Source organism: Meriones unguiculatus, chromosome 3 (genome assembly GCF_030254825.1).
Source record: "Meriones unguiculatus strain TT.TT164.6M chromosome 3, Bangor_MerUng_6.1, whole genome shotgun sequence".
NCBI lineage: Eukaryota > Metazoa > Chordata > Mammalia > Rodentia > Muridae > Meriones > Meriones unguiculatus.
In genome coordinates, this window is record NC_083351.1 from 16,263,059 (window position 1) to 16,289,547 (window position 26,489).

The 26,489-nt window shown below is 51.3% G+C and overlaps 1 protein-coding gene and 1 long non-coding RNA gene across 2 annotated transcripts; one reads left to right on the forward strand and one right to left on the reverse strand.

Annotated features, from left to right (window-relative positions):
- Nucleotides 1-1,300: 1,300 nt before the first annotated feature.
- On the reverse strand, nucleotides 1,301-23,201 carry Ifnlr1 (interferon lambda receptor 1). Its single transcript, XM_021631507.2, has 7 exons — nucleotides 22,745-23,201; nucleotides 20,026-20,149; nucleotides 10,302-10,489; nucleotides 7,979-8,121; nucleotides 5,710-5,869; nucleotides 5,323-5,453; nucleotides 1,301-4,309 (listed from the first exon to the last, which is right to left on the reverse strand). Exons 1-7 carry the CDS (start codon nucleotides 22,800-22,802, stop codon nucleotides 3,506-3,508), a joined length of 1,608 nt encoding a protein of 535 aa, XP_021487182.1. The 5' UTR covers nucleotides 22,803-23,201; the 3' UTR covers nucleotides 1,301-3,505.
- On the forward strand, nucleotides 4,031-7,230 carry LOC132652968 (uncharacterized). The gene is made up of 3 exons (XR_009590557.1): nucleotides 4,031-4,093; nucleotides 4,907-5,094; nucleotides 5,674-7,230. It is a non-coding gene; the product is annotated as an uncharacterized LOC132652968 (long non-coding RNA).
- Nucleotides 23,202-26,489: the final 3,288 nt, after the last annotated feature.

Genomic DNA, 26,489 nt, shown 5'->3' on the forward strand with positions numbered 1-26,489 from the left:
CCCATCACTCTTCTCTTCGGCCTGCTCTTTCCCGGTATTGCTTCCTTTGTGACTTCCTGAAGCTTTCCTCTGTTTCTGTTTGGAGTAAAGTCTGCTTTTCTTATTCCGATTCTCTCCTTCCCTCCAGCCAGCATCTCACTTAGGGATCCTGTTATTTGTCTCACTTATTTACTCAGTGTCACCTGATCAGCCTGGGCCAGGTGCTGGAGCCTTGATGTGACTGTCCACTTAATCCCTTCCTTGCCAAAGCGGGGCTGAAGTGGGCGGCTGAGTGGGCAGTCCCACCATCCCACCGTCATCAGGAGGTGGCGGCACACACACAGATGCTCAGAGTGGCTGTGGGTCACCAGAAAAGGAAGATCTGGCCTGCTCCCCGGAAAACTGTGCTGTTCACTGCCTGTGAACTGGAAAGCCATTGTGTTTAAAGTGATGGCACCGGCTTAAAACCAGGACACAGGGAGATGGCTCAGGGGTTACGTGAACTAGCTGCTCTTCCAGAGGACCTAGGCTCAGCTCCCAGCACCCACACGGCAGCTGCAGTTTCAGGGGATCTGACGCCTTCATCTGGCCTCTGTGGCACCACATTGTGACATTTCACCCCAAGGACCCCGTTCTTGCTGTGGACTGAGCCATCCTGCCCCTCAGTGGAGGAAGCAAGTACTCAGTACAGAGGTGGGAAAGCACCGGAGCACTTGTCCTGGCCTGCTCACAGGTCAGGAAGACTGAGCTGCAAGGAGACTTGGATCTGCCCAGCCTGTGTCTGGGTCTGCCCGGCAGCAGTCTGTGGCGACACCTGCAGGTGCAACGCCACATAATCACCGGGTGTCGCCAGGAGTGCCACCGGAGGCTGGCGCCCTCCTGGAGAGCTGCGGCAGTGAGATTTAGGGTTGCCACACCAAGACATCCTTCTGTGAGCCACCATCTCCACCGGGTGAGCTCCCGGGGCGGTGAGTAAGCTTCAGCCTGGGGATATAGCTCAGTGGTGCCGCACTTGCCTAGCACCTGTGAGGCCCTAGGTTAGTGGTGCTCGGTGGCCGAGTCCTCCAGCTCCTGTCCTTGCAGAGGACTGAATGTGGTGGGCCAGGCACCGACATCAGAAGATTCCCCAGGGATGTGGAGGTACCAGGGACCCGTTTAGTTCTGAACCTCCCCGCCCTTCTCCCCTCAATTCCCCACAATCCTATGGTGTCATCTGGAAGCTGTGTACCCCAGACCTTTTTCTCGGGGTCTCCTTTCGGGGACTGAGTCCAAGATCCCTGCATTCCAAACTGCTGCACGCATACCAGTGTCCACCAATGATAGTTTTTTTTTCTCTAAAAATAGATCTCTTTATTTAAAGGTTTGGGGTGTCATACCAACAGATATTAAAGTGTTGTTTAAATAGAATATAAAATACAGTGCAAAACTTGGACCAAGAATACAAATATGTAAGGAGGGTGTACAGCCTCAGTGTGCTGAAACCGCACCTAACTGCAACTCAGGTTTTTGACCTTGATGTCCTTGTAGTCACCAGATGCTACCTACAGGGCTATTATGTAAGCAAAGTGCTCAGCACACGTCAGGAACTTCCGTGTTGATCATCACGCCCTCTCCTTGGGCCTCCCACAGGCTTTTTGTCAATGACGCACTGGCTGAAAGGAGCTGGGATTCGGAGTGGCTAAAGGGCGCAGGCTAGGTCAGAAAGTAAACACTGGGGAACGCTCTTTTAAACAATAAGGCAGACAATCAGAAAGGACGGACAATGCTGGCCTGCCCATCACTTCAAAGGATTTCTGGCAGAACAACTGCGGAGCAGCTCGGAAAGGACACTGGCCTCGGCTGGGAGAAAGGACACCGGCCTCGGTTTCCGGGAGCTGGTCCTCACACACACGCGTTTGTTCTTGTGGGCTCAATGATAAGGTCAAGCACCATTGCAGGGAAACCCAGGGAGGTAGGTGTGTGTGTGTGTCGAAGAGGTGGTCACAAAGGCCTCCTGTCAGTTAGATGACTCTTGGGGACACACGTAAGTCAGGTGACCTAAAAAAGCCGCCTCGCTGCCCCTGAGGCCCTTGGAAACAAGGCAGATGTATAACGAGGACAGCGCTTTAAGAACTTTTTGTTAGCTGGGGACCCTCAACACGTGTCCTATGCAAAGCCACCTCAGCAAGGCTACTGGTGCCGAAGGGGAGGATCCTGGAGCCCCAGAGGATCAGATGCCCGGAAGGCCTCATTTCTCAGTCTGTGTGTTGCAACCCCTTTGGGGGTCAAATGACCCTTTCACAGGGGTCACCTAAGACCATTGGAAAACACTACTATTGGAAAACATTACTGTTGCTAGCAGTAGCAAAATTACAGTTATGAGGTAGCAACGAGAAGATTTTACGGTTGGGGTTCGCCACAACAGGAGGGGTTCACAGTATGAGGAAGGTTGAGAACCACTGCCCTATAGGGTTTTCTCAGATGGGTTCTGTAAGGCTGTGGCCTGTCTCAAAGCCGCACAGCACCATGGGTAAAGCCGTTGTGGGCTCTTTTCTGACTCGTGGACTGTTTGGATCCTCAGCCACAAAGACTTTGGTTCTGCACGCGACAGCTCTGCTCCCCTGCAGGCCAAAGGCACACACTGAACATTCCAGAAGACACTAGTTTCTCAAACGCCAGGACCTCATCATGACCACAGCGGTAAAAGGAAACAAAACCGTCACAGTGCCATTCAAACAGGCCACCAAGCCAGGCGTGCAATGTCTGTCCTGCCCCACCAAACCTGGGTCTTGGAAGGTGGACTGTGTTTGAGAAAGAAGCAACGTTGGTTGGGTTCTGGTTTCAGGGAGGCCCTGACTAGAAGGTGTAAAGGTGACAAGGAAGAAATGGGGTGACCCAGAGGGTAAACAGGTTGGAAGGTAGGTATTTTTGTCACTCTTGTCACTCATCGTTGGTGAGAGAAGACTGGGGTCTCCCAGGAGTCTGGATAGATGACGGATCCCAATGCTCAGATGGTACAAACGACACTGGTGGCCCCCTGCCACCCTTCACCTGAAACTCCCCGATCCTCACCATGCCCATGTGACAGCTGCAGAAGAGGACACTGAGATTAGGAGTGGCTTGCTCAGGTTACCACTGGTAAACCGCAGAGTTGGGGTTTAGACCGAGGTCTGTTTTGTGAAGCGCCGTGCATGGTTTCCGGACTAGAGCGTGTCCATCCTTGGTGTCCACGGTCACCTGGCTTCCCCGGTTTACTTTTGTCCAAGAATGGTTGTTACCAGGTCTGTCATCCTGAGGACAGCGTGGGCAGACGGGAACTCAGCTAGTCCCTGCCCACAGCTCCCTCCCTCTCACAGGTCACCTTCAGCAGGTGGGTCATTGGAAACGGTGACATCTCATAGCTCAGTCCAAGTGACCAAGGGCCTGTGAGTGATCGCCAGGAATGGCCAGGACCTTGGCTATCTCAGGAAGGAACATGAGTCTTGGGACTGTCTCTGGTTCCTGGAAAGTGCACTAGAGGTAGCATGGATGGACCGCCAGGGCCAGCTCACCTGGCCATGTAGTCTCCCAGTAGCCTACCCCTGACCTCTGTCCTCTGCAGGCTTGGAGCGCCCCAGCAGTCAGCGCTGCTGCCCTTGGGCTCTGATTCCCACCCCTCCTCCTCCTCCTTCTCCACTTCCTCTTCTTCCTCCTCTTCCTCACCCTCTTCTTCCCCAGGATTGTTGTCCCAGCAGAAAGTCAGCATCTGAAGAGAAACTGGGGGCTCCCCAGGAACCAGAAATTTCGGTGGAGGTAAGGAATCCCAAATCCTCCACCCGGAGAGGTCATCTTTCAGGAGTTCTTCCACAGTGCCGGAGTCCTCAGAAAATTCCAGGCCCCCGAGAGGCTCCGGGTGCCCATCTCTGCCAGGCTCCTGGTCTGCTTCCTTCTTGTCCAAACAGCTGGAAGATTCAACTTCATCTGTGAGTGAGGAGTCCACAGTGCTGGGCCAGCTCCTGTCTGACGAGTCCCAGGCAGACGAGCCTTCACTCCCGTCTGGGGGCGTCCAAGGGCCCCCTGAGTCCACCCCGGATTCATATGCCTCCGTGTGTCCCGTAACCTGGAGCTTCTTCGTCACGAAGAGGGGCTGGTCCAGGTAGGGTTGGATGCTGTCGCTGTCATCGGTGTCCTCGTCTTCATCCTCGGTGCCGTCCTTTTCTGGTCCTGCCTGTAGTGTGTCGGGGTCTCTGACCTGGGGGACTGGTCTCATCCTTATGGTCAGTTCCTTCTGGGGACAGAGGATCAAGTCACCTGTGAACTCAGGTCCACTGGGCTGAAAGGTTGCCGTTGGGTAGCTGTACTCAGAAAAATCCTGATGTAGGAGGGAGAAGGGAGAGAAGATGATTCGGGCTTCTTGAAGAATGACTGGTTGAATCTGGGGTCCCCTAGCCACAGTCCAGATGGACTCAAGCGTTAGTTGTTTCTTTGGGAGGCATTTCCAGGGAACACCAGGGCCATGTGGGGGGGGGGGGGGAAGGGGGAGAGGAGTATTGCTTGAGGAGGCTGTTCTCTAGCAAAATCCTTAATTGGTCTGAGGAGCCTTTGCATATAGGCACCTCAGAGCTCCCCAATGAGAGGAGGCCGCTGCTTGGAGTGTTATGGGACTTAATGATGGTGTGGGAGATGCCCTCAGCTCTCGGAATGCTGCTGGCGTGGGAGCCGGTGCTGGTTGCCGTGAATAGGCAGCCTCGGGACAGAGTCAAAGCACTGACCAGATGTCACTGCCCAGGCAGATGGCCTGGGGTGAGAGGGAGGGTACTCCACAGGTCTTTGAAACTATTCCCTGCTATGACACAGGGACACGGGGAGTCTGTCCTCAAACCCTCTCACTCCCCGATATTGAGAGTACCACCTGTGGTCCAGCTCTTCTCTCACCTCTCTAGGTCTCTCTCTTTCTCCCTTCCCCCAGCTAGCTCCTGGGTCCTGACAGGATTTAGCACCCCAAGACTGACCGGGGGATGCTCAGCCTTGGTCAAGAGCCTTGAACAATGCTGTTCATCTGTACCAGCTGCCACCCCACACGCTCCGGCCCTCTCTCCTGGCTCTCAGGGCGGGATGCTCCTGTTTGCACCTGAGAGGTTTACAACCTTAGCAGAGGTAAAGGGACTGAGGCACTCCTCCCTGGCGGGCCGGCTTGCTGTTGGGTCTGCGGCTAGAGGGGAATGGACTGCCAGAGGTGGGAATTTAGACACGGAGGCAATGTGACAGCCTGGGCCAGTTCGATATTCTGTGTGCAGCACCGGAAACTCAGCCCACTTCCTGCTGCTCAAAGCCCCACTTCTATCCACCCCTCCATGCCCTCTGTCCACCCCGGACATGCCATACCAGTGCTTGAGGCGTCTTCACCCACTGAAACCAGGGGTCCCCTTCCAGTTTCTTCCAGATCACACCTGCCACAGCTGCTGCTCCCAGCAGAGGCAAGAGAAAGGGCAGTGTCAGGACAGCCCAGTTGGTCCCTAGTGGGGGAGAGAGCACAGAAACTGCAGACAAAACAATGGCTCCAGTCCCTCAGTGTAGCAGGGGCTTCGGGTGAGCATGCTAAGGGAATAAGCCCATTCTGGTGCACGCCTAGGCTCAGAGAGGTCATGTAAGCTGTCCAGAGACAGTCACTGGGCTCGAGGTGGGTTCCCATCCGTGAACCTTCCTCTCGGTTTATACTTCCAACCGTTCAACCAGGAAACTGCGGAAGTCCCAGAGGGAAGTCGCACCCACCTGGGGCCTTGAGGAAGATGCAGCTGGGTTCAGAGAAGAGGCTGTACTTGGGGACAGTGAAGGTGTAGACCGTTCGGGCGCTGAGGCAGTGGTGCCCGTGAGCTCTGTGCTGGAGAGGAATCTGCACTGGCTGGCCGTGTGGAATGTCAGGAAACAGGGTCTGTTGGGAGAAGCAAGGCTGCAAAGGGCACACGCAGAGCGGATGGGTACGCGCGGCGGGGTGGGGGCGGGGCAGCTTTCATGTCTCCTCCTTGTACAGAGCATTGGTGTTCCAAAGCAGCCTGCTACTTGGGGTCACTCCTGTGTAGCTCACCAAGGCCTGGGAGGGTCCCCACTTCAAGAGGGGTTTCTACAGGCCTCTAGTTCGGGTCTCCGAGCCCACAGGAGACAATGGTCACTCAATCACTGCAAGCTTGGAAGCTGCCTCAGCTGCCCGGTGCAGTACAGGGCAGGGGCAGGCGGCTAGTACGAATGGAGACCTGCCCCGAGGACAAAAGGCCTATCAGTTTCCAAGGACAGAGGAGAAAAAGACAGCAGAGCAGCTCACAGTCCTATTCTTCCCATGCTGACAGGGTGATATGCTATGGGAGAAAAGACAGCAAGATCCCTAGTTCAGACCCAATAAAATAAAATTAAATAAAATAATAAAATAAAAAATAAAATAAAATAAAAAATAAAATAACACCTATAATACCAACACTTCCGAGGCAGGAGGGTCAGGGGTTCAAGGGTTTAAGGCCAGCCTGGGCTACAGGAAGTCCTATCTCAACTACCTCCCCTCCCCCTAAACCTATTCACCTTTAGCTTAGTGAGGAACATTTTATGTGACTTGGGGTCAGAGTAAAACCCCTTGCTGCCAAACCCGATGACCTGAGTTCAATCCCTAAGAACCAGGAAGTGGAAGAAGGCGAGAACCAACTTCTAAAGTTGTCCTCTGACCTCCAGACACATGCCGTGGCCTACGTGCCCGCCACAGAATCACACCCAAAGTAAACATGTGCAATTAAAACAAATTAAATGACATATGTGGCTCGTATTATGTTAGGATATTCATTTTTTTTATTGACTTACAAAAATCATACATATTTAATCCCGAGCATGGTGGCCCGTGCCTATAACCCCAGCATTCATTCATTCAGGAGCCTGAGGCAGGAGGACTGAGTTTGGGCTAACCTGGACTGCATAAAGAGACCCAGACTTGAACAAATGTATGTGTTTTTGGGGTATGGTGTGATATGTTAATATTCATGAGACTCTAGAGGGCGGAAGCACTTTCCATCCGCATCTTTCAGACCACAGGTGGTGAGTAAGAGCCACTGAAGAGTGAGTAAGGGTCCCTGCTATGCCGGTCCCACCCCACCGCCCACTTTCATAAACGGGAACCCCGCAAGACCCACTTTCCGCCATATTGTCTCCAAGCGGCTACTTCTGAGTTACAGCTGCAGCACTCAGACCCTGGGGCCGCCTCGGCAAACGTGTTGGTGGTTTTCTAATCTGTCATAAAACTGGATGTGCAAGGAACCACCCCTGGTGGTCTCTGGGTGCTGCTTCTTCGCTTGGAACTCGTTGGGATTTTCAGGGCTTTCTGAAATGAAATCTGCTGACTCGGAGAACCCGTCTCCTACGGTCCGAAACCCCAGCCAAACTTTTACTGGGGTAAGAGCTGGGGAGAGACTCAGTCAGTGAAGTGCTTTCTGTGCAAGCCTGAGGACGTGAGTTCGATCCCAGGCACCCACGTAAAGAGGTGGGTGAGCGTGCCTGTTATCCCGGAGCTTGGGAGGCAGGGACAGGATCATCATTCCTAGGCTTGTGGCCAGCTAGCCTGGCTTAATCTAGAGAGCCTGGTTCCCCAAGAGACCCTGTCTCAAAAACATAAGGAAGGGTATTAATCCTAGCATTCGGATCTTTGTGAGTTTGGGGCCAGCCTGGTTTCTATAATGAGTTCAGGCCAGCCGGGGCTACATGGGGGTACCTTGGGGCTGCCACATGAACACATACACAGGTGGATATTGACTGGTACAGTCAAGCGAACATGTCCCACCCCAACCCCCGCCGCTCGAAGGCAAGGCCTATGCTTTTCACAACCACGGTGAGAACCATGGGGCGGTTGAGGCCTGTCCCTTGAAGGGCAGAGTGACTCCTGCTCCATCTCCTCAGCAGAACACTCCCATGGCCGAGGATGTCACACAGGCCAGGGGTGCTGGACACTCATCAAGGGCTGTCCAAGGCGGGGAGGAGACGGGGCTCAGGACGGCGCAGGGGTGCCTACCTTGTTTCCCGAGCCCTCCTTCCAGAACTCCACCTGGTACTTCAGGTCCACCGAAGGCATGCAAGGCGGCAGCTGGTAGGTGGCATTGACCCTCAGCATCGACTCCGTGAGGGTGAGCACAAGAGTGGGCGGGGCTAGCTCCACTGTCAGAAACAGAATTGGTCCGACCAGTTAAAATCCTCCGGGGGGGGGGGGGTGTTTCCACCATCCTGCCTCTGTCCTGCCCCATTAGCAGTTTTCAAGTATCTACTGTGCTGCAAGCTCCTGCCAGCCCTATCACCTGCCTCTCACTGACCCGGGATGGCAGCACAATCCCACTGTGTGTCAGGACACGCCAGTGCGTGCGTTATGCATGTGCGTGCACCTGTGCGTGTTGGGCGAGAGTGCCTGTGGGTACATGTGCAGAGGTCAGAGGTCAATGTGTCACCTTCTGTTGAACTCCACCTTATGCTTTGAATCAGGGTCTCTCGCTGAGCGGGGGTGGGGGGAGGGCTCACTGAAGCATTTGACCTCTGAACTCTCTCCCAAGCCTTCACCAGCTCAATTTTTATTTTTAAAGTGTATAAATGCACGTTTATTGGGAGCAGCTCTTGGCTGCCATGCAGGGGGAGAGGGAGAGAGAAAGAGAAAGAGAGAGAAGCGCACACAGAGAGAGAAAGAAGAGAGGGAGGAGAAGAGACACAAGAGAGGAGAATGAGAGAGAGAGAGCCACCCTTTGATACAGTTCCTCATGTCATGCCAATCCCCCCAACCATGAAATTATTTCTCTTGCTTCTTCATAACTGTAATTGTACCACTGTTATGAATTGTAATGTAAGCATCTGATACACAGCTCCGGTGGAGGTCAGGACCCACAGGTTGAGAACACCTTCCCTAGACGCTATCTGTTAGCAGTGGATGGATGTTGGGTGGGAGTCTGGACCCTTCTGACTTTACACAAGTCTGGGTCGCGGGGAGCTGCAAACGCCAAATAGTAACCTCACGGAACGTAGCTCTGTCTCTTGCTGTCCCGGAGAGATGAAAGATGGAGACGGGAGCTGGGTTAGTCAAAGATGTCCAGGGAAAGCAACCCAGCACGATGCACCCAGACACGACACCAGGTGCCCTACAGGGTTGGTTCTCAGGCAGCTGCAGGAGACCCATAATTCCTGAGATGCCTACATCCAGACACACTGACATCCGGCCTTCTGTGTATGAAATCGAAGAGAGCTGCTGGCTTCATCTCTGCTCACAAGAGGGAGGCTGGCAAACCTCCCTGGCTGCAGGCGCTTGTGGCCCATGGTGGAGAGGGAAGCCTGCCTTGCAGGTGGGGTCTCTGGGAGTCGGGGAGAACTGGCTCAGAATGCCGCCCGAATGGCACCTGTTGGCCTGGCTGGATCGTAAAGCTGCGTTGGCCACTGTCCCCTTTTTCCTAGTCTCCTCTACTTCTGTTAGTGTTCTTTCCCCTCCTACATCTTCCATAGGGAACAGAGATGGTTTCCTTCAGCCTGGACAGTTCAGAGGTGGCGAGGAACCGTGCCCAGAAGCCCTGCTGACTGGATTGCACCCAAGACACTGACACTCGGGTTCAGACACTGCTGGGAGATCTTGGGATGTGAATTGATGATGTAATAACAGGCAATTTGCGGGGGACCTCGACAGGAGCTGAACAATTCTACATTTGCAAAAGATGTGAGGTTTTTTTTGGGGGGGAGGGGAGACAAGAAGAAAGCCCACAGCAGGTGAGACCCCCACCAAAGATGTTCTGGTCCAGTCCCTGAGTTCGGCCAGTCTGCTGTGCCATTGTTGGGTGGAAAGAGGAATTTCTCAATAAGGTTGAGAGTCTTGGGCCAGGCAGGTGGGGCCAGGGCCTTCACAAGCAGAGGACTGTCTGCTCCTGGCAACAGACGGACGCAGAGGTGTTGAGAGGGCAGAGATGACTAGGGCGTTCGTGAGGAGAAGCAGGCATTTTCCGCAGTTTGGAGGGAGAGGCTCCTGGCTGACAAGCGAGGAGGGATCAGGGACCTCAGCCTGGCAACCAGAACGAGCTCAGAAGTTCATTCTGCCCCTGGACGTCTACAGAGAGATCCAGGCTGAAGGGCCGTGAGACCCGGACAGAGGTGGGTGAGCTCGCTGGACCTCTGGCCTAGAGAAGCCCGTCTGACCTACCTTTAATATTTATTTTATTATTCTTGTGTGTAAGTATGTGTGTGTGCAGGTAGCAAAGGATGCCAGGAGGTGTCAACTCCCACTGAACTGGTGTTGGGAGCCTGACAGGGGTACCGGGAATCAAACCCTGGTCCTCTGCAAGAGCAGCAGGTGCTTCTCCAGCTCTGGGACCTACCTTCAGAAAGGTAATCCAGGTAGCCCGACTCCACCGGTAAGGACCTGCCTCTCCCGGCAGCAGCCGCCTGCACTCGACCTTTGAACTTGTTGTACAGGTCCTGTCCCTTCAGGCACATCAGGGGACACACCAGAGCCTTGATCCCTGCACACCGCTCCACCTTTTGCCAATGGCCGGGTCTGGAAAAGCTGAGGGGGAGACAGAAGAGGGTGGGCCATGGACTTGCCTCTGGGTTGGAGGACCTACCAAATCTATAGCCCACCCTTCGGCCAGAGGCCTCTGGTCCGTCTGCCTGTCCGTCTGCCCAGCCAGGCAGCCACTGGCAGACAAAGGTGGATGAGAATCCTGCCTCTGCCTGTGGTATCTCTGGGTCCTTCCACACAGAACACTGCCCCTCAGTCTCATTCGCTAATATTAGTGGATATTTTCTGTGTATGGATTTGCTCAGGCGTCTGTAGGCCTCCTGCTGTACGCCAGGGGGCCATATTGGGTGCTGAGTGGATGGCGGCGGTGCGGGGGGAGGGAGGGACGGACACATAGGGCTTCGTATGACCGCTACATCCTCAGAACACGGAGGTCAGGGAAGTGATCTATACCCAGGCACTATTCCAGGTACCAGCAAAGCATGGCGGCTGAGGTCCTGCCTCCCCAAGCCACTCATAGCTGATGGGAGGGAACACCGGACAGTCGTCACAACCACAGTCGTAAATCCAGGAGCTGGTGGGGGCGGTGATGAAATGATCAGTGTGGCTGCTTTCAAAGCGCAGCTAAAAAATGATCTCCACCCCCCCGGGTGAGGAGGAAACTGGGTGATGGAGGGGGAGAGCAGGAGAACGAAGGCCTGAGGTGGGGCGCTGGGCAGTTTTTGTAGTACAAGCCAGGATCCTCCAGGAAGGGAGGGAACCTCAAAGGAGAAAATGTCTCCATCAGATTGGCTTGTAGGCAAGTCTTTGGGGCACTTTCTGGACCAATGATTGATGTGGGAGGGGAAAAGCTCCCTGTGGGCGGAGCCACTCCTCAGCAGGTGGTCCTGGGTTGTGTAAGGAAGCAGACTGAGACAGCCCGCAGTCTCTGCTTCAGGTCCTGCTTTGAGTCCCTGCCTTGACTTCCCTCCACGATCACCTGTGATATCCTGACGCATAGCATAAGCCAAACAAATCCTTTTCTTCTCAAGTTGCTTTTGGTCAGGGGTTTTTACCGAAGCAATGGAAACCACGCCAGGGCAGGCGAGGAGGACTCTGGCATATCCGGAGTAATGCGAGAAAGCCAGAGAGCCACAGCCCCGTGTGTAAGGGAGGGTGAGGCCCAGGTGGATTGGAGAAGAAGGGGACTGGGCGGTGGTGTCAGGTCAGGGGCCGGGAAGGTCTTGGTCAGGAGCGTGAATTTATCCAAAGTGTGACGGGAAGCCACTGAACACTTAGATGGGGTCTGCTGAGGTTTGAAGGTATGAATGCTGGAATTTAAGCCCCAAAGGGACGCCTTCTGGGTATTAAATCATGAGGACGACATGCCTAGTAAGGACACCCCTCTAAATATCGCTTCAGTAAGGGCACAGATGGAAGGCGTGATCTTAGGAGTGTCCCTCTTCATACACCACATCTGTTAGCACTTTGACCTCGGGCTCCCTAGCCTCCCCAAATATGAGAAATAGTCACTATCTCTAACTCACCCAGGCTAAGGCTCTTTGTTAGAGCTTCATGAACAGGTCGAGGCATGCTAAGGTGATTTAACTCATAATTTTAGTTAGGTCACTCTTGGAGCTGGCAAGATGGTTCCGCAGATAACCCTGGCCACATATGTCTGGTCCCTAGAACTCATGTAAGGATGGAAGTCGAGGCTGGGTGTGATGGCCCATGCCTTTAATCCCAGAACATCACAGCTGATGATCTCTGTGAGTTCAAGGCCAACCTGGTCTACATAAGTTTCAGGTAGCCAGGGCTAAATAGTGAAATCTTTTCTCTAAAATGGATGGATAGGTAGGTAGGTAGGTAGATAGATAGATAGACCCCTTGGGAGGTAGAAGCAGGGGGATCTCTGATTTTGAGGCCAGCCTGGTCTACAGAGCTAGTTCCAGGACAGCCAGAGATATACAGAGAAACCCTGTCTTGAAAAACAAACAAAAGAGAAGAAAAAAAGAAAAGAAAAAGACCCAACACACATGCGCGCGCACACACACACACACACACACACACACACACACGCATGATGGAAGGAGACCCTACAAAGTTGTTCTCTGACCTCCACACACACACTGCGACACTCACACGTGTGCACACACACATAACAATACTACGTTAAAATGCTTTTTCAAAGAGGAATCTAAAATCGGAGCAGGAGGCTGCAGCGGTGTCGAGCGTGAAAACAGGTGGACACACAGGACGTGAAGCCTGTGGACCGTGCTCAGAGCTCGGGTGTGGATCGTGAGGAAGTCAGGCACAGCTTGATGAATGAGCCATGGGAGAGTAAGAAGCTAGGGTAAGGATGATGCAGCGACAGCGCCACCAACCGGGGGCCAATTGTTCGAAGCCTGAGCCCGTGGGGGACGTTTGTCAGACCACTGCAGAGGGTGATCCTGGTGAGGTCCCGCTATGTCACTGTCAACTACAGACCCGCCTCCCTCTGCCTACCCGAGGGTTGGGGTCACAGGTGTGCGCCGCCTTGCCCAGCGCTGAAGAGATTTCTGAGCACAGCGTTGAAAGTGTGGCCTGAGAGGTTGTTAACATAAAAAGGAGCCAGAACGTGAAGATTTGTACGAGTCCTAAGCCTCAGCCTATCCATACAGCGAAAGAAAGAAAGAAAGAAAGAAAGAAAGAAAGAAAGAAAGAAAGAAAGAAAAAGTTAGTTGAATGTGGCAGTGAATGCCTGTACTTGCAGCACTTGGGAAGCAGAGGAAAGAGGATTGGGAGTTCTAGGTCATCTTCCACTACTTAGTGAGTTCAAGGCTAGCCTGAGTCACAAGAAACCCTGTTTCAAAACAAGTGTTCTGGAGAGAACATCAACATTTGTGGCTGGAAAATCCTTTGATAAAGAATTCACGAATTTTTGAGACTGGAGAAATGGCTCAGTGGTTAAGAGCACTTGTTACTCTTTATTTATTTATTTATTTATTTTCCGAGACAGGGTCTCTCTGTGTAGCGCTGGCTGTCCTAGACTCGCCTCGTAGACCAGGCTGGCCTCAAACTCAGAAATCTGCCTGCCTCTACCTCTCAAGTGCTGGGATTAAAGGCGTGCGCCACCACGCCTGGCTAGAGTACTTTCTACTCTTGCAAAGGAACCAAGTTCAGTTCCCAGCACCCACACAGCAGCTCAACCACCTGTAAGTCCAGTACCAGGGGATCTGTCACCATTTTCTGGCCTCTGAGGAGACAGCATTGGAGCACTTACACACACGCAGGCAAAACACTTACATATACGGAAATAAATAAATATTTTTAGGAAAGAATTCGCGAGTGGATGCAATACATGGATTCAATCAGCTCCCTCAGCAGAAAATAAAACGGGAGATGGAATTACCGCAGCCAAACTGCTGCCAGCTTTGACTGAAGGGCACAGAGACCAAAGAAAATGAAGTAAGTTGGCCAGAGGGAACAAAAGAGTTATTTGTGTGTTAATCTGCATTATTGTTTAGGACAAGAAAAGATGACTGTGAGATCAGCATGGGGTGAAGGCAAGGCTGTGTCCCCAACCCCTGGGACCCAGTCATTGCAAGGACAGGGCTGCTCACAGAAAAAAACGGGGGAGTCGGCCAGCAAGTGGGACTCAAAATTCAGGACTGCCAGCCCAGTGGCCACAAGGCCAGAACACTGAGCTAAAAAGGATTGTTTCCAAGGTCCTTGGATGGAGCCAGGCATTGGTGGACAGCATCTATGATCACAACACTTGGGAGTCAGAAACAGGAATATCATGAGTCCCAGGCCAGCCCTGGGCTACATAGTGAGTTCTAAGCCAGTTTAGGCTACATAGAGAGGAGACCCTGTCTAGAATATATCAACAGCTGGAAGCAGTAATCTGAGCTTTCAGGGAGGCAGAGGCAGGCGGATCTCTGTTCCAGGCCAGCCTGGTCTACAAAGTGAGTCCAAGGCTACACAGAGAAACCCTGTCTCAACCAATACCCAAAACTGTTGGTATAATGTTCTTTTGAAATGTATACACCTTACCCTTGTTCATTCAAATGCTGATTCCCCCCCCTTCTCTGGTTTCAATCCGGATATTGCATTGTGATACTTATTCTAAGCATCCTGTCTCAACTTTGTGTAAACAGGACAAAATAAAGCAACTAACCACAATGTTGTGCAATGGGAGGAGCCAGAGGACAGAAAAGATGGGAGGAGCCAGAGGGCAGGAAATGAGTGGGAGGAGAAAAGGCAAGAGAGAGCGAGGAGAGCAGAGCTAGAGGACAGATCTTGGAGGACGTGGAGCATGAACCAGACCTAAGATTTCACAAAAAGCAAGTATAATGTGGGAAATCTAAATGTTAGGAAATGATAAGGGCTTAGGGGTTTAAGAGGGAGTAACTATTGCTCAGCATTGTGTTCTAGGTTAACTAAATAAACCTAGTCTCTGTGTGGTGATTTGGTTATACAGCTGTTTAGGAGGACAGCAAGCAATTACCAAAAGATATATTAATAGCAAATATTATTCGTTACTTACAACACAAAACCAAACAAACAAAAAACCCAAAAATGCCGGGAGCCAAAGCTGTTTACTGAAGCCAAAGTCAAACAGCAAGCCAAAGCTATTTAGTGGAGACAAAGCCGTTTACTGAAGCCAAAGCCAAATAGTGAGCAAAGGTCATTTAGTGAAAGCTATTTAGTGAAAGAGTTACCTAGGACCCTAAATCATGGGTGATAGATTTGTGAGGACATCTGTCTGTTAGTTTTAGAGTATCCGTGAGATATCTTAAGAATATATCCTTACAGTATCTTGCAGGTGCAATATTTAAGCCATGAAAGCACTCTTGCTATCTCCTGCAGCAGTAATTTAGCCTTCCCCCTTTCCTGCCTTCTCCCTATATAAGTTGGGTAAAAATTTCTAACAAACGAGGCTTTGATCAGACAAACAGACTTAGCCTTCATTTCTTGCATTTCTTGTCCCCCTCCCCCCCATTCTTTCCATCCCCCTCTTTAGGAACCTCTTGAAGTCCCGGGTCAACAAAGCTGGGCAGGGTGCCAGATACCTATCATCCCAGTATTTGAGAGGTAGAATTTCTCAGGTTTGAGGCCATCCTGAGCTACAGAGTGAAACCTTGTTTCAAAAATCAAATAATCTGGGGCTGGGTTTGGGTGACTGCTGACATGTAATGAGTACTTGCTGCTGTCCGGGAACCAGAGATCAGTTCCCAGCACCCACATCAGGCAGCTCACAATCACTTACAGCTCCATCTCCAGGGTATTCAAAGCCCTCTTCTAGCCTCCATGGGTACTGCACACACACACACACACACACACACACACACACACACACACCTGTTTTTGAGGGGCTGATTTATTTGTTTATTTGTTTTCTCCGTGTAGCCGTAGCTGTCCTGGAACTCACTTTGTAGACCAGGCTGACCTTGAACTCACAGAGTTCCGACTGCTTCTGTCTCCTGAGTTCTGGGAATGAAGGCTTGTGTCATCACCCCCAGCAATAAATCTTTTTAAAAAAAATGAGTCAAACAAAAACCTTCCTGGAAGCTGCCTCACCAGGCTGGATGGCATTGATCACTCTCTCGGGAATGGATGTGGAAACGCCCCATTTCAGCTTAGATGCTCATGACTTCATCTGGTTTCTGAGAGCCACGGACGGAGACTGACTCTGCCTCAGCATGAGTCATATTCTAAATCACACTCACACCTGATTTAGATAATACTTACATGAGACTTTGGACTTACAGTGATGCTGGAGGGAGGGAAGACCTTTGAGGCTGTTGAGAAAGACACTGTAGGTGCATTTCGTCTATGAGGAGAGCATGACTTTGGGGGAGTACTGACAAGAGCATGCAACAGCCATAGCAAACTGACACCCCCCCCAAACTGAAAACAACCTGAAAACCAGTCCGGGGGCACATCACACAAATCCAGGGCCTTATACAGTAGCCCAGCCTGGTCTGGAATTCGCTCTGTAGTTTCTGCTGACCTCATGCTGAGACAACTCTCCTGCTTCCATCTCCTTAGTTGTGGGATTGCAGGCACCCCAGCTGCATGGAGCACCACGGCTGGTCACAAATCCACTGATACAAACTTTGGGCACATGCAGCAAGGCTGACCCACGTGTCAGAGGCATATGGGCAGCTGTCCAGACCTGGGGGCTGGTGACTGATTGTCAAATGGCCTGAGAGGGCCTCCGTGGCTAGTGGAGAAGTTTCCTACCTTTGCTGTGGGCGTGGTTACATGGATACACCCACGGGGAGCGTTTTGTTCTATGGGTGCACAAATTTTAACTCAAAGGTGCTGACTTAAACGGAATACACGAGCTCAACCAGAAAACAATAAAAATGTCGTTTCCACCTACAACCGTGTCAGATCGATCTTAACTAGGTGCAACCAAGATGACTCAGCCAGTGACATTCTCCCTCCACATGCCTGGCGATTCAAGCTCAGCCCACACGGAAGGGGAGAACCGACTCCTCAGAAGTGCCCTCTCACCTCCATGCACACCCACACATACAGCCCCCAACACACTGATACATAACCAGCTAAAGTGGTGAACGCACATGGAATTAAAAAGTCAGTAATGAAATCTATATTGCTTGGAGAACAGCACAAACAAACAAAAGATATATATGTAAATAACTAAATGCAGTGTTCTAGAAAAAGGCAAACACCTAAGGGAGCAAAAGACCATCAAACACAGAAACGACAGGGGTTCCCGAAGAATAAAACCAAAGCAAGAGAATGGATGCAAATGACTAAAGAACATTTCCTGAAATTAAAAAAAAAAAAAAAAAAGAAAAAGAAAAAAAGACTTAGGGACCAGAACTTTCTAGAGACTTTGAGCATCTAACGACATACATCAGCTCAGAATCAGAACTAGTGGCAGACATCAGCACCGTCCTGAGAAATGAGCAGACTCTAGAGCAGGGCTTCTCAACTTGTGAGCCTCAGCCTCTTTTGAGGGTGAGGGGGATGGTTGGGGGATGGTGTCAAATGACCCTTTCACAGCGGTCACCTAAGACCACTGGAAAACGCAGGTATTTGCATCACGAGTCATAACAGTAGCAAAATGACAGTTATGAAGTAGCAACAAAGATGATTCTATGGTTGGGGCATCACCACACCGTGAGGAACCATATTAAAGGGTCCGCAGCATGAGGTAGGTTGAGAACCACTGCTCTAGAGCAGAGGAAACACACACGGAGGCTGTCCTAAGATTGAAGTATAAGAGAAAGAAGCTCGGTCAACAGGAAAAAATAAGAAAAAATCCCAAAGAACCAAATTTAGGTGGTAAGTGTCAGGTTGAATGAATTCATCAGCCACTCTGTCTGAACAGTTACACACACGTGTGTCTGTGATTGATACCAGTGTTCACTGGAAAGGTAAAGCAAGAACTGGGAGAGACTGGCACAGCCACAACAAAGAATCTGGTCTCTAAAACCTTCCTCAGGGTTGGTGTGTAGCTCCGTGGTCACATGCTTGCCTAACATGCATGAGGCTACTGGGATTGATTTGAAAGAATCAATCCCATAGGTAACTTTGTAACCTATGTTTCTTTAATTGCCTTATAACTTATAACTTATATTTTCAAGTTTTAGGTCCATGTTAAATAAAGCTTCTTAGTGCTTCTCCAGAGAGGAATGTAAAAGTTCCTGACATTAGCCATCTGTGAGGGCAGAGATAAGGAAGAGAACAAGCAGAGATCTCTACTAAATGAAGAGTAAATCACCGATTGGCGCCTGTGAGATGAGCTTTGTTTGGAAACTGAGCCAAATGGCCCCAATCCTTCTCCTGACCTTTGATCCAAAGCCTGTAACCCCCACTCTTCAGAACAGACACGGGATGAGTTAATCACCCCCCACATTTAACTGTGGCTATAGCTCATATGGCAGGAAATTCCAAACTGACTTGAAGATCAGATATTTACGACAGGGCTGACCAGACCTAAGGGTGCCCAGAACCAACCAATTATTTTAAAAGTTAAATACCTTATCCAATCATGAATTGCCAATAAAGCAACCCCTAGAATTCCCCTCGCCTTGTCTTTTAAAAACCTAAGGTCTTTGTCTCCCGGTGCCACTCCTTGCTGGCCAGCAGGGGTGACCCCATTGTGCAATGGTCAGAATGAACCTCTTGCGATTTTGCATCGATGGATGATTAGTTTCCTGGGTTCTCTTCATACCTTCTTATATTTAGGCTCTGGCTGGGCCTAACAGATTCCCAACACAGAAGGAAGGAAGGAAGGAAGGAAGGAAGGAAGGAAGGAAGGAAGGAAGGAAGGAAGGAAGGAAAGAGTGAAGAAAGGTTTTAAGTTGGATTTGACTGAAAGAACCAGCTTCCCTTTTCAGATTCCCCCAGACTAGTGTGATGGCCGGTTGGAGGAAGGTCCAACTGTGTTTTCAAATGCTGATTTCAGTGCCTTGAGCTCTGGTTATCACCTTGCCATGGGCATTGTTACGAATGTTGAACTATCTCCTGTAACCATGGGATGATAAGGAACGCTCCCCAGTTAGCCCTAATTGGGTAAATAAAGATGCTGATGCCTGTGACTGGGCAGAAGAGAGGCAGGCGGAGTTTGAGGTTCCTGGGCTTGATTCAAGAGAGGACAGGAGAGGAAGGTAGAAGAACAGCAGGAGGAGTGAAAGCCAGAGAAAGGGGACTGGAGAAAAGGCAAGATGCTGATGAGCACGTGGCTGTAGAAACAGACTGATGGCGCAGAAGCCGCCCTGGGAGTGCTCAGATTGGCAAGTGATTGGTTTTTAATGTGGGTTTTAAAGGTACTAGGATTAGAGTAACTCAGAATCTGCCCAGCACAGTACTTGCTTGCAGCTTAAAAGTAAACCATAGTCTCTCTGTGTCAGTCACTGGGGAAACTAGCTGGTTAAAGAAAACTAACGCCCAAAGAATAATTCTTCTTTCTACACCAGCCTGAACTTCCAAGACCATAAGGACCCGGTAAACCTGTCTAGCTCAATAACCAGGCTCTACAGGGGGTGGGACCAGACCCCTGGCCGCTTGTTCGCCCTCATGCATTGGCTAGAACAACCTTTTCGATGGTTTGAGTGGAAAATGTCCCTCATCGGCTCAGACATTTGAACACGTGGTTCCCAGTTGGTGAGGCTGCGTGGTGAGGTGGTGTTGCCTTGCTGGTGGAAGGACTGCCAGGGGTGGGGGAGTTGGCTTTAAAAGTTGTCCTCACTTGCTGTTGAAGATGTAATCTTTCTGCTCCCTATTCTGGCCCCTTGCTGCCAAGCTTTCTCAACACTTCCAGAGTTGTCTTGGTGTTGGTGTCTTAGCACAGCAACAGAAAAGTGAAAAAAAATACAAACCCCAAATAATTCTGTCCCCTGGTGTCTTGGCCCTCCCCACTCCATCACCTGCCATTCTCCATCGAATCTCTCTCCCGCCACCTCTAACCTCTGTCGAAAGCCCGTCCCCAAGGACCTGCCACATGCCAACTCCCAGTGACCCAGAGAACTTCTGGGTGCTGACCACATAGAATGCAGAGACCGAAGGGAAGCCCCACCCCCACCCCTCTCCCACTCCACTCCTCCCTCTCCCCACCCACCAGCACGGAGGCTCTCCTGTACCTCTGGTATCTCACGAAATAGGTCACGTTTGGGGGGCTACTAAGCCCCGGGAGCCAGGTCAGGTACACAGTGAAGTTCTGGGAGAGCAGAGTCACGTTTCTGGGTGGGGCTAGGCGGGGCCTTCCTGTGGGAGAGAAAGAGGTCACGAAGCCTGGAGCATGACAGATGTTCAGTTCCTTGGCACCTATGAGGAGCCAGCATCTGCCAGCTGCTGTATTCAATCCCTCCCCTTCCCAAGCCCTCGGTGTCCCAACGTGTCACGAGAGCAGGTTCTAGGAACTCTGGCACTTGAGGGGATGGGCATGGTGACATTCCCTCCTGCTGGGATCCTAGCTTATCTGTGGCTTCCCAGAACAGCTGTGTCCGCCCTCTGCCCAAAGCCAAGGATTAAAATGAAAGTTACCCCATGTCTGCGTCCTGCTTAACTCTCTCAAGGTTTCCATCTTTCCTACTCCAAAGCCTGTACTGGAACCCCCAAGAGGTGTGACCCACCCCTCTCCCTGTTCCGCCTCCTCTCTAGCCATGCTGGCCAGTGCACCCCAGCACCAGGAGCACCCCAGTTTGTTCCCTGCTCTGAGCTATTGCACATGGTCTTCCCAACATCTGGACATCCCCTTGGCTTCCTTCACGTTCCTTTGATGGCGCTCTCTCGTGGCATGTTCCCTGGCTACCTTTTATTGGCTTCCATCTAGCTCCTCTTCCACAGATAGCCAGTTATACCAGTAATCACCTCAGCTGACTGGTTCCTGCCCGGCCTTCCTGCCCTTCCCTGCCTTTAGAATAAAGTTCATACTCCTCATCCGGGTATCTGAGGACTCCGTCTGGGTGGCCTGGCCACGTGGCTGAAGTCTCCAGCTCGCAGCCTCACAAAGCTGCGGGTACCATCGTTTAGACGCCTTGGAACCTTGGTGTGTTGGGTGGCCTGGAGGTCACCATCTAACCTTTGAAAGATTCTAGTCGAAGGCCACCTCCTCCAGGTAGCCTGCCTGCCTCTCGGTCTCTAAGAGGAGATGGCGACCCTTTGTATTGGGTTGTAATTTCCCATTAGCTGAGCCGAGCGCTTTGTGAGTGTTCTAGAAGCTTCCCGGGTCAGGTGGGGAAACCAAGGCCCCCTCAGATACTAGATCAAGGCAAGTCTCAGGTCGGAGCTCTGGGCTTGCCTCCTCTTCCAGTTTCTCCTGGGGCACAGTCTCAGTCTGTCTATAGATCTTTATCTTTTTTTTTTTTTTTAACCATTTTGTTTTGTTTTGGAGACAGGGTGTCTCTGTGTAGCCCTGGTCATCCCAGAACTTGTTCTGTAGACCAGGCTGGCTTCAAACTCAGGGATCTGCCTGCCTCTGCCTCCAGAGCGCTGGGACTACGGTCACCAACACTTTTCACATTTATTCACTGTGTGTTTGTGAGCACATGCTATGGCGTGCACGCAGAGGTCAAAGGACAACTGGCAGAAGCTGATTCTTTCCTTCCACCGTGCAGATTCTGGCAACCGAACGTCAAGGGCCTTTCCCCTCTGAGCCACCTTGCCAGACCCCCTTCTGCCTCCGTTGGAGACAACGGCTCCCTCTGTATCCCAGGCTAGCTCAAGTCTGTGGTGATGGTCCTGACTCAGCACCTTCCATACTACAGTCTCTAAGCGTGAGCAACCTCAGCTGTTGTTGGCCACTTTCAACTCAATTCCTATGCCCCTCCGAGGGCTCCATCGGCTCCATCTCCTGCCCCACGGGAGCTCACAGTCACAGCCGCTGGTCACCATGGAGCCCGGGCTCTGCATGGCTCAATCCTAGCCTGCGCTGCCTCCTCGCCCCAGGCATTCCAGACCCGGGTGCGGGTGCTACTTCTATCCTTTCCCGAAGAGAGTCACCGCGAGATGCTGCCACTGTCTTTAAATCGGGCTCCAGGTCGGCCAGGCAGGGACCTCGCGGTTCCCGAGACACTGGGCTCAGAGACAAATGTAAACAAAGGCTGTGTTGGGGATAGCCGCCCAAGATCCTCATTAACTCAAAACACAGCCACAGGGTTGTGACGGTGCCCGGGGAACGCAAAGCGCTGAGCACCCACGGCTCAGCCTTACTCTTTCACTCTGTGTGACCCCCCTCTGGGGTTCTTCTTCAGTGCTCTGAGCCTCAGTTTCCCTCACCTAAAAATGATGGCCATCCCCCTCATGGGACAGCTGGACTGAGAACACGGTGCCCGCACGAAGAAGCAACCAAAACCAATACAATTGTTTACTTAGTCTAAGAACCCTTTGGACTGTGAGTCTAAGACCCTGAGGCACCCCCACGGCCACCTAGAGGGGTTCTCCCCCATCCCCGGGGCAGTTGATCGGTGAAAGCTAGGGTTCCGTGCTCGGGTCCTGGCCTTCGGGATTCTGCGCCCCACTGTCTCGGTTACCAGGCGAGACGAGGCTCACCTGTTCCGAGTCTCCTAACAAGGACCGGATTATCCAGAGCCCGTTTCCGGGAAGGGGAGGGCAGCTCCCGGGAATTTTCTGTTTATGAGGGTCAATCAGGTGTGCACTCCCCGACGCCCCCGCCTCGGTCTCGGGGGCAGGGGGCGGGGAGCTACCTGCAGCTGCCTGGAGTAAGGAAACCCAGAGCTAAGTCCGTCCGGGCTCTGGACCGGTTCATTCTCGGACCCAGCAAACCCGCGGAGGGTGCCTAGGGTCCCCGAGGCCCAGCACCAGGGGCCCCTCCCAGGACCTCCCTCCGCCCCCGCTTACCTGGGGCGCTCTGCAGCAGGCACAGGAGCAGGGGCGCCCACCGGCCGACCCACCACATCTCGGTCCCGGGGCCCCCCCGGCGCCCGGCGCCCGGCTCCAGGCCCTGGGGCCGCAGGTGACCCGGGCGGCGGCCCGGGGAGGCGGAGCCTCGGGCGGTGCCACCCGCGGGGATTCACCTGGGGCCGCCCCGCGTCGCCGGCCGGGGGTGGGGGCGGGGCGCCCGCAACCTTCTCTGTGCATCGGGCGAGCGATCCAGTCCCGGGGCTCCGAGGAGGACTCAGGAGTCAGCGCCCAGGGCGGAGGTCGAGCTCACCCGCAGGTCTCCGGCTTCGCGGGCGGAGGCGGGGAAGGCAGCCTGCGCGACCCGCGGGTTCCCCAGCCGAGTTTCTGCAGGAATTCCGCGCCGGCTGCCGGCTGCCTGCTGCCCGCCCGCTCGGTTCCAGCCGCTGGGAGGAGGCTGCCCCCCCACCCCACCCCCAGCCACCGCGCGGGCTGTGCAGCCGCCTGCCACGAAGGACGTCTCTCGAGGCTTTGTCTTCGCTCCTCGGACAGGGGACGTTTCATTCCACTACACAGAATGTTCTAACTAGCCAAGCGGGAGAGGCTGGTTTTGCAAACGGAGAAGCGCGGAAGGGAAAGCCGGTTCTTTCAAAGCTACTCTCCTTATTGGTGGAGGTTAGGGTTAGGGACAGGAATATGGGGTCCTTTTGAGTGAGGGTTAAGGGTACAGGATTTTATTTTATACCTTTTGCCTGGGGGAGTGGGAATAGGGAGTTGGGGTCTTGATATCACCAAGATTCATTGATAGGTATATGGAATTGTTAAAGAATGCATACAAGATAGAAAAACAACAAAAGCCTGGTCTTTGGGAAAGCAGGCCATTAGCTCAGGTTTCTCTCCATTTCCAGAAGGTCACTGAACGGCCTAGTTTTTGTCTGGGGGCCAAAATTTAACATGAGTGGATCTATTCTGATTATTTATTTATTTATTGAGTCTGCTCTGTTCAGGCTCTACACAATGAGCGGCTGCTGGTTTTTGTTGTTGTTTGTTTGTTTGTTTTTAATTTTAACTACAGCCGAGAAGCAGAAAAACAAATCCTGAAAATATGAGCCTTTGAAGATGCACACCTATAATCCCAGCACTGAGGAGGTAGAGGCAGGGAGCCTAGGAGTTCAAGGTCGACCTTGGCTATATAAGCACTCATATGTAATTGTGATCCGTTTTCAGTATGAGGTGTGCTTAGGGCTGGTCAGATGTGTGTGTGTGTGTGTGTGTGTGTGTGTGTGTGTGTGACGCTAGGCTCCTCTCTCCTCTGCCTGGCAGCTGGTATCTGCTTGCCTAGGCACCCTCAGCGCATTCTAGGGTTGAAAAGTTAGGGGTAGTCTGCCCACCTGACTGAGCCCACGTATCCGAAAAGGAGGGGTTTGTGTCTTGAGCCATTAAGGTGAGGAATTTGGGAAAAGAGCAATACTAGACATCAGGTAGATTGGAGCTCTCTGAAGAATCCAGCCAATGAGAACTAAGGAGGGCAGAGAAATGCGATTAAGGGTATAAAAACCAGTTTTGTGTCAAATTTGGTGCCCCAAACATTTTTTGCCTTTTTTTTTCCCTAGGGCGATGTCTACTTTGCAAGTTCGTGAAACAGATTTGCTGCGTCTCCAGGACTCTCACTGTGAAGTGAAGCCCGTTGCTTCTGTCAGCTTTATAATGAGTTGAGGCTAGCCTGGTATATTCAGGCTTTGTTTCAATCAAAACAAAACAAACAAAACCTAGAGAAAGCTGTGTCTTCAAAGACACAGCACGGGGAATACCCAGACACCCACTACTATAGTAATGGCCGTTTTTGGATAAGGTGTATTCTTTCTTTAATTTTTTTTTTCTTAGTAACTGTTTAATATGAGCAGGATAGTGGTGAGGCAAACAAGAGGGCTTATAAAGACAAGAAACACAGTTAATTCCTTTTTCACCATCCTACAACAATGGTATCCTGAGGACTGAATTTGGTAATCCCCAAAGGACCCGTCCACCCTTCTCAGCAGGAAGTAGATAAAAGGGGTCTACAGCCCATTTCACAACTAATCTACTTAAGATCAGAGTTGGAAGGGCAGTAAAAGCGTTAAAGAACCTTAAAATCTAAGCCTACATCAGAGAAAGACTTGACAGAACGAGTCAGAGATTGGAGATGCCCAACTCTCCTGAGAACGGACAAGAAAAAGAAGCTCCTTAAGAGCAGTGCGGGGAGAGAGAGCCAGTCAGTTGGGAGTCCGTTGGTCAGCTGAGTTCAAGCAGTGGCGTTCATTTCGGAGCACATGAGTTTGGTGCAGTTGAGTGAGTGCAGGGCAGCGGAGCTGAGTTTGTTCCTGAGTTCATGCAGAGGCAGTTGAAACCAGAGAAAGAGAAGGAGCCAGAAGATTAGAACAAATTGCCAGAGTTAGTTTGAGGCCAAGTAGGGCAAATGTGAGAAGCTGGGAGAGCCAGTGTTGAAGACCAGCTTTGGCCACTCAGGGTAGACTGAGGCAGTGGGCACAGAGTTGGAATTGCTTGTACCCAGCAAAGATAAAAGGAAGAAAAGGGGAAAGAAGATCATAGGCTCACACACACACACACACACACACACACACATATTTACTTGATAGATGAAGCAAGCAAGCTCCAACGACTTCATACATATACTTACCTAACATACATGTATACATACATACACACACATTCACACATTGGGTGGATGGAGCAAACTCCAAAGTGCAAGCTCCAGCCACTTCACATATGTACATGCACACATCTGGTGGGTGGAGCAAACTCCAACAACTTTATTTTTTTCTCCTATAGTTTATATATCCCAGCAAAATCTTTGAAGCAGTTAAAAAATCACAATGTGGCTCCATTCTATTTTTCTTTAAGTGAATGATTACAATGAGTGTGCATATAAAGACATGTTCCCCAACACCCTCACATGATCGAATGTTTTATGTATTATGGGTGAAAAAAAATTATTCCCAAAAACCCAAATGTATTTGTAACTAAGCAACTTGTTATGAATTCACTTCTCAAGGAGTAAGCAAGCAAGGTAAAATTTTATGCCAGTTTCTCTTTACTGCCAGGCTGCAATTTGTGGTTACAAAGAAAGAATCAATTATTTTATTTTTTATCTTAAAAAGTAATCTTAACAAAAATCTTAAAAGAGTCACAAATCTAAACTTTCATATTAACCCCCCCCAAACACCCAATTTAATCCTCAAGGTACACATCTACTCGTTAACAATTTTTATTAAATTTTATCAGGAAGCTGAGGGCAACAGTGGGTACAAGAAATTAATCATCACCTTGGTCACCAGCCCAGCTTTTGCGAGAGTCATGTCAAGTGGCCATTGTTCCTGTTCCCTGACCTCAAAAAGTCCCTGGCTCACCTCAGAGTGTGTCCTTCTGAACTTCAGATTGTTCCCTAAGATTTTCTACATCGGAGCCACTGACAAAAACATACACACTTACCCTTACTAAGCAAGCTGTTTTTAAGAATTCTTTCTAAGGGTGGTGGTCATTGCTAACAGTCTGTGTCACCAAGGGTGGTGACTGGATCATTTTTCTGCTCCGGCAGTAATGCCTGAAAGGTCGAGCTTTGTTACCGAGAGCGCCTGTGGCACCGCCCAGTGAGGGGCTGGAAGCCCCTTAGAATTTTCATACAACTCATGTATTACGAGGGGTGTGGGAATCAGGAAGGCAACAAACGGAGCAATGCCCCGTGACA

What these genes read in the sequence shown, in the direction of transcription:
- Ifnlr1 (XM_021631507.2), bottom strand. Translation starts at nt 22,802, where the DNA reads ATGTGGTGGGTCGGCCGGTGGGCGCCCCTGCTCCTGTGCCTGCTGCAG. An exon ending in TATTTCGTGAGATACCAGAG is followed by an intron (nt 10,490 to 20,025) that starts GTACAGGAGAGC and finishes TCTCCCCCTCAG; the next exon opens with CTTTTCCAGACCCGGCCATT. An exon ending in AGGAGGGCTCGGGAAACAAG is followed by an intron (nt 5,870 to 7,978) that starts GTAGGCACCCCT and finishes TTCTCCCAACAG; the next exon opens with ACCCTGTTTCCTGACATTCC.